The sequence below is a fragment of the Microtus pennsylvanicus genome, chromosome 2, assembly GCF_037038515.1.
Source record: "Microtus pennsylvanicus isolate mMicPen1 chromosome 2, mMicPen1.hap1, whole genome shotgun sequence".
Lineage (NCBI taxonomy): Eukaryota > Metazoa > Chordata > Mammalia > Rodentia > Cricetidae > Microtus > Microtus pennsylvanicus.
Window position 1 is genome coordinate 152,251,280 of NC_134580.1, and position 7,592 is coordinate 152,258,871.

General features: G+C 54.0%; 1 protein-coding gene across 1 annotated transcript; it reads left to right on the top strand.

The window, feature by feature from the left end:
- The first annotated feature begins 473 nt into the window (after positions 1 to 473).
- On the top strand, positions 474 to 7,366 carry Ogfr (opioid growth factor receptor). The gene is made up of 7 exons (XM_075963325.1): positions 474 to 874; positions 2,318 to 2,386; positions 2,824 to 2,902; positions 3,953 to 4,031; positions 4,666 to 4,732; positions 5,059 to 5,207; positions 5,762 to 7,366. Exons 1-7 carry the CDS (start codon positions 734 to 736, stop codon positions 7,053 to 7,055), a joined length of 1,878 nt encoding a protein of 625 aa, XP_075819440.1. The 5' UTR covers positions 474 to 733; the 3' UTR covers positions 7,056 to 7,366.
- Positions 7,367 to 7,592: the final 226 nt, after the last annotated feature.

Genomic DNA, 7,592 nt, shown 5'->3' on the forward strand with positions numbered 1-7,592 from the left:
CCAGAACTCCCATAGCTTCAGGCGTTCACTATTGTTCTTTCAGAAAGCAGAGGGATGTACGGACGTGGCTCAAATAGTTTTGTTGTTATTGTTTTTAAATGCCTGCCTTACAAGCATAAGATTACCTGCGTTTGAGCACAACCTAGAAGCTGGAGTTGGTGGCGTATACCTGTAATTCCAGTACTGGGGAGGCAGAAACAGTAGGATCCCTGGAATTTGCTGGATAGCAAGCAAGCCTCACGGAATCTGTGAGCTCCAAGTGAAAGGGCCCCTGTCTCAAAACAATAGGGTGGACAACACTACTGAGAAGCTATTCTCAACACCGATGTCTGGTGTCTATGTGCATCCAAACAGCTACACACAAATACGTACTGAGTGAGCTATTATGGACACAGAATCCAGACAGAGGATACCGCAGTTAGACAGCTCAACCAAGATTAGAGACCAGCACCCAGCAGCCCTCACAGCAGGCGGAGAGGCACTTCCCGCAGGGCTGGGGAGAAGCCTCCCTTTATCCTCCGGGAGACGGTGGGGGCAGGGATCCCCGGTGCACAGCCTCCAGGGGTTGCCCTTCGCCGGGATCGCCTCCTCTTCGCGCCCAGCTCCCAGGGAGGCTGGGTACCTCGCGTAACGGCGGAAACTGAGCGGTGGGCGGGACCTGGCGCCGCCCCGCCTCCGCGCTTCCTCCTCTTTCACTTTCCTTTCCGCGGAAAGAGGGTCCTGCCTCTCGAGCATGGACGACCTGAACTGCGATTCCACCTGGGAGGACGAGAGCGAGGAGGATGGCGAGGACGGCCAGGCGGATGATACGGGCGATGCGGACACGGGCGACGAGGACGACAACGCGGAGGAGACACGGCCAGGCGTGTTCCAGGTGCAGGGGGGCGACAGGGCGGCACCAGGCCGGCAGCGCCTGGCCCTGGCCGCTATGCCGAGGGGGCGCCGGGCCCAGGCCGTGTCGGACCGAGCGCCGGTGACGTCAGGGCAGCGACTGATGGGGGGGGGTCGAGCGTGAGTGACGTCAGAGAGCGCCCCAGGTCCCCGTCCTGCGTGGGTGGCCTTTGCTCTGGTTGTCCTTCCTCCGCCCCACGTTCGGCCCCCGACTGCAGACGGACTACACGGGCTCGGAAGCGACCCCGGCCTAGGAGACCTGGGGCAGGGGGCTGTCTTGTCTGCCTGTAGCTCTGGTAACTTTTGTTGCCATCAAGAGCTTGTCTCCGGGTATACTTTTGTAGCAACCAGCAAATAAGCCGCAGTGTCATTCTGTAAGATGCGCTGTCCTGGTTATAAATAACTGTGGTTTCAGGTTTGGTGGTAAGCCTAGAAAATGAGAGTAAGGACTCTCCGCTGCTACAATCTCTGAGTGTCTGCTATTTTGGGAAGGTGGCCCAGAATCTGGAGAGGCAAGCTCTCAGGCTGGCCTTCCAGGCAGGCCAGCGCAGACCTCTGCCTGACTACAATGAAACGAAGCTGAGGCTGGGTAAAGTCCAAAGGCCCTGATAGGAATTGTTTCCCCTTGAGAGCTCTTGGATCATATCTGAAGGGGTAGTCACTAAAAGCCAGGCCCACCAGGCGGTGGTGGCGCACGCCTTTAATCCCAGCAGCAATTGGGAGGCAGAGGCAGGTGGATCTCTGTGAGTTCAAGGCCAGCCTGGTCTACAAGAGGTAGTTCCTGGACAGCTAGGACTGTTACACAGAGAAACCCTGTCTCCAAAAACAAAACAAAACAAACAAAACAGCCAGCCCTAGCTTGGAGGCATAGTGTCTTCCATCACATTAAGCTAGAGAGGAACATGGGTGTGCAGGGAAGGGGCCTCATTCATCCCCATCCATCAGACCCATCCAGAGGCATCTGGGTTTTCTCTTGAGACTGTGGCTGGCAAAGTAGCTGTCCTTGGGGATTCAGCCCAGTGACCATTCATAGCATAATGTGGGGGAAAATACTATAGTACTCAGGGAAGGGGGACACACATAGGACTTAGACCCAAACAAGGTTGGCCAGCAGACCAGAGAGGCCAGCACACCTTGGAGTATGCAGGCTAGCCTGGGCCAGAGCACCCTAAGGAGAAAAGGGAAGTCCTGAGAGAGGCAGGAGCGGTAGTTGAGGCTACTCCAGTTCCTCTGTGTTGACATGGTGTGTTTCTCTAGTGTCTGGATCGGCCTTCTCAGAACCCCTGACATGGGTGGGTGGAGCCCAGAAGAAAAAAACAGAAATACCCATTCCTCTTACCTAGAGCTCAATGGTGGTTGCCCCAAGCCCTGCTGCCTTCATCCTGGACACTTTCCAGGTCACTTATTCCTTTTATTCTCTCTCCAGCCCAAGATGACAAGGTACCGAAACTGGCGAGCTATGCAGGACATGCAAAGGTACCGACGCCACTATCCAGTAAGTATACATGTCCCCTACTCAAGTAGAGTAACCCCCTGGCCTGCTGAAACTCCAGCTTTGGGTTCTGGGGTGTGTTCTTCATTGTCAGTACAGATCCGTGCCCTTCCCCTAGTCATGGGTGATAGAGCATGTTGTCTTACCTGAGCCTCAGAGAGTAGCTTTAAAATGAGGGAGCGTGTTCTGACAGAACATGTGACTCAGTGCTCACACGGGCTCCCTGGCTGGTACAGGGGATCACCTCAGTCTCTCCTCTGAACCCATGAGTACTGGCAACTCCTGTGGTATTTTTGAGGTACAGAAGGGGAGTAGGGGGCTGAAGGTAGTGCTGTCCTCTAAACCTACCCTTGCTACCCTTTGGGGTCTGCATGAGTTGGGGCTCTCAGAGACAGCCTGTTTCTCATGAATCCTCACCCATCCTTTCTCTGGCTCTTTAGGATTTGGCAGATCAAGACTGTAATGGCGACATGTCCAACCTGAGTTTCTACAAGAATGAGATCTGCTTCCAGCCAAATGGTACCTCCTCACTCAGCTCCAGCCCTTCTGCCCTTGGCCAGTTGTCCATTCTGTTAGGCTATCTGTGTCCTCAGTCCAATTTTGGCTTTTTTTTTTTTTTTTAATTTTCAAAACAGGGTTTCTCTGTAGCTTGGGAGCCTGCCCTGGAACTAGCTCTCGTAGACCAGACTGGCCTCGAACTCACAGAAATCCGCCTGCCTCTGCCTCCTGAGTGTTGGGACTAAAGGCCGTCACCACCACTGCCCAGCCAATTTTGGCTTTCAATGTCTCTGCAGTGCCCCCTTGAAGCTGCCAAGGGGATTGGAGCTTAGGTTGAGGGGCCAGAGAGTAAGCTTTCGGGGTTTTAAAATGGTCTTTCTGTGTATCCTAGGCTGGTCTCAAACTCAAGATTTTCCCACCTCAGCCTCCCAAGTGCTGAAATTATAGACCTGAGGTGCCATATCTGTTTTGTGACATAAGTGTTATTTGAAACTAAACGGTATAAGTAAAGTTTTGTGGTGCCTGCTCACACCCATCCATTTACACGGTTACTCTTTTGCTGTAGCATGGAAAAGGCCATGCAGCTACATAGCTGAGGTGTTTGCTGTCTGGCCTTCAAAGACACCTTCCCTAGACCACGTTCCAGGCCCAGTTTCTATGGGGATTTCTTGCTAGCTTCCTAGCTGATAGTAAATATATATACACACACATACATACATGCATGCATACATATACATGTACACATACATATACACATACACACATATATACATGCACACCTATATATGTGCACATATATACAAATACATATACACACACATACACACATGTACATATACACACACATATACATGCCCACCCCAGAGAGGAAGTAGTACACCCCTCACATACAGAAATAGGCCGAGTTACCTAAAACTAGCACATTTTGTATTTGATGAGCTATGGGTAGCTCCGCTGAGTCCTGTGAACCCTAAAGCTATTGAGGGTAGGCAGTGATTTTTGACATAACTCTGTCCCCTGAGCTGTGTCACAGAGGCCTCTGTAGCTGACTTTTCCCCATGGGACTTCCAGGTTCTTTCATTGAGGAAATTCTTCAGAACTGGAAAGACAACTATGAGCTCCTTGAAGAGAATCACTCCTACATCCAGTGGTGAGTGGAACCTAGGGAGAGGGGGGCCTGGTCTCCTGGGTGGGAGCTGTTGTGTGGTGTCTAGGCTTAGGTGTGTCTGAAGCACTCCTTCCTTCCGTGAGCCTGTATGTATGTGACAGGGATCCTAGTCAGTGTCTCTGTTGTTGGGCTCTGTGGGGGCGTTTTGTGCAGGTCTGTGGGCAGCTGGAGCGACCTGCCTTGGTTTCAGCAGGGCTCAAGTGAGGTGCCACACAGCAGCCATTTCCTGGCAAGTACACATCCCTTGCCTGAGGATCGCTCCCATGACTGCTCCCAGTGCCCTCTTGGTATGGCATACACTGCGGCAGTAACTCTACAGGACTGAGGACGAGAAAGACCAAAATAGGAAGGCATAAGAAAGAAAACGCTGCTCCCCAGAGGTGACAGACACACTGGTCTTGCCCATTTTGACTTTACACTGCACAGCCCATGAGCACAAAGGCTGAGGCTCCAAGCGGCCACTTTAACTGCTCTCGGCTGACTGCCATCCTTACCCAGTTCCTTGGATAAGACAGACGCCAGCCAACGCCCCCCAGGGATGAGAGGGAAGCACTGAATTCAGGACAAGGAGTTGCTGCCTGATACTAAAGTACCTGTATCCTCACCGTCTTCACAGGCTGTTTCCTCTGAGGGAACCGGGAGTAAACTGGCACGCCAAGCCCCTCACACTCAAGGAGATTGACGTAAGTTCCCTTCCTGGGCCCAGCTGGAGCGTTAGGAGAGCTACCCCCACCTGCAGAGAGGTCACCGACAAAGGTGCCCCTGTGGCATATAGAAGTCTGCCTGATAGGAATGATGCCGCCCGTTGGGGACATCACAGAAAGGGGGCATCCCTTAGAGGCTGAGTAGTAGAAAGAAGGGCGGGAGGCCCTGCACAGGGACAGCAAGGAATGCCTTGTGCCGGGTGACAGCTTTCCTGGGGGTGTGCTAATGTCACCTCCTCCTTGGAGGGGCCCGTGGCCTAGTGACCAGTGAGGGTCACCTGAGCCCCCAGGGGGTTATTTTCTAGGCATTCAAAAGCTCCATGGAGGTCAAAGAGCGTCTTGTCCAGGCCTATGAGCTCATGCTAGGCTTTTATGGGATCCAACTTAAGGACCGGGACACGGGTGCAGTCTGCCGTGCACAGAACTTCGAGTCACGCTTTCGCAACCTGAACAGGTGAGCGCAGGGCCCTGCTGGCATCCTCCCATCCCTGCTGCTCCCCTTTAGTATCTGGGACTGGGCTTCCAGCAGAGAAGCTTAATACAGCCACAGTGTACAGGTCCACCATGTGGCGGGGGTTGTGGGATTATAAGGAACCAGTCCCTTGGCTTGGGAGTTTTCATCCCCTCCATCCATGCAGACATCTCAGTCACTCTGGTCTGCCATCAGCCCCTTCTAGCTTTCAGCTGTATTTCCCAGACAGGACGTGCAGATCCTGTCCACAGGTCCGGGGTACACAAGCCATTTTCCCAGGTGGGGGCCTGAGAAGACCCTGAAATTTGAGATGAAGCCAGCTGGGGTTGTCTTGACCAGATCTGTATCTCCAGGGCCAGTTCCATCCAACCTCCTTTAATCCCAGCACTCAGGAGGCAGAGGCAGGCGAATCTCTGTGAGGTCGAGGCCAGCCTGGTCTACAAGAGCTAGTTCCAGGATAGGCTCCAAAAATACAGAGAAACCTTGTCTCCAAAACAAAACAAAACCCTAAAACCTTTTGTCACCCACTTTGACAGACACAGCCACAACAACCTGCGTATTACGCGCATTCTCAAGTCACTGGGTGAGCTGGGCCTAGAGCGCTACCAGGCACCGCTGGTCCGCTTCTTCCTGGAGGAGACACTAGTGGAGAACAAATTACCCAGTGTGCGCCAGAGTGCCCTGGACTACTTCTTGTTTGCTGTGCGCTGCCCGCGCCAACGCCGCGAGCTGGTGCACTTTGCTTGGAAGCACTTCAAGCCACGCTGCCAGTTTGTCTGGGGGCCCCATGAAAAGCTGCGGAGATTCAGGCCCCGGCCACTCTCGGCACTAGGGCAGGCAGATAAGGATGAGGGCTCCAGAAACCCCTTCCAAGAGGCTGGCACACGGGGTCGGACCTATGGATCTGGAAGGAACCTGGGTGGGGACAGGGGAACAACTGAGGATCCCTGGCTGCTGAGCACAAAGCCCCAAGATGATGTGGAAACCTTGGATGGGGACCAGAGGGGTGAGGCTGAGTCACTGAGCCCCAAAGAGAGCAAGAAGAGAAAGTTGGAGGGAAACAGGCAGGAGCAGATCCCATGGGAGGCAGATCCTCAGGTAGAGAAAATTGTCCACAACCTTGAGGGGTGTGCCCTGAGCCCTAGCAGCCAGGAACCTAGGGAGGCTGAACAACCCTGTCCTGTTACCCACGGGGCCGAGGTGACTGATGAGGTAAGAAAACGTAGGAAGGTGGAGGAGGGAAACAGGCAGGAGCAGATCCCATGGGAGGCAGATCCTCAGGTAGAGAAAATTGTCCACAACCTTGAGGGATGTGCCCTGAGCCCTAGCAGCCAGGAACCTAGGGAGGCTGAACAACCCTGTCCTGTTACCCATGGGGCCGAGGTGACTGATGAGGTAAGAAAACGTAGGAAGGTGGAGGAAGGGACTGAGGGTGATGGAGTAGCCAGTAACCATAGCACTGATACGTTATGCCCTGCCCTGCCTCCTACACCTTCAGAGTGTCCTGAGGCCCAAAAAGATGAGAATGGGCCAGAGGACCCAGAAAGCCAGGTGGGGCCAGAGGACCCAGAAAGCCAGGTGGGGTCAGAGGACCCAGAAAGCCAGGTGGGGTCAGAGGACCCAGAAAGCCAGGTGGGGCCAGAGGACCCAGAAAGCCAGGTGGGGACAGAGGACACAGAAAGCCAGGTGGGGACAGAGGACACAGAAAGCCAGGTGGGAGTAGAGCAAGGTACCTTTGGGAACTTGGTGGAACACCCTGACACCACAGAAGTGGGTGAGTCAGAGAAGTTGGCAGGGATGGGAACCTCTGCTGAACCCCCAAAGCCTTAGAGGTGCATCTCAGTCCTACTCCACCCGCTGCAGGCGTTGTCTTGAGTCCCAGAGCCCTGTTGTTGGCTCTTCTTGGTGCCCCACAGTGCTGGCCTCTCCCTGGTGGCCACTGAAGCAACCACCAGGGAGACTGAGGCCCTGCCCTCAGGGAAGGCCATGGCCTTCAGAACCCTCCTTACCTCACTGTGTCCTCCCCCACTGCCCTCTGAGCCCCGTGTTTGTGAACAGATCCTAAGGGTCTCGGGGGAGGGGCCTCTTTTCTTAATCTGGTGCCAAGTGAGGCCTTTTCTGAATAAACTCTTTAGACTTTGTTTTTTGGTTGCCTGTGGGTTCTGTGAGTTTTTCCTTTAGACTGCCCTCTTCCCCCAAGTTGAGAGCAGCCTGGCCAGTGCCACACACATGCTGCTTAGCCCGTACAGAGCCTGGCAGATACTGGCTGCACAGCTCTTTCTGGGCACAGGCGCTGTAAACAGACCTATCCTAAAATTGCATACAGCCTTCCTGAATACAGGGTTTGATCAGCAGCACTTTACCTGC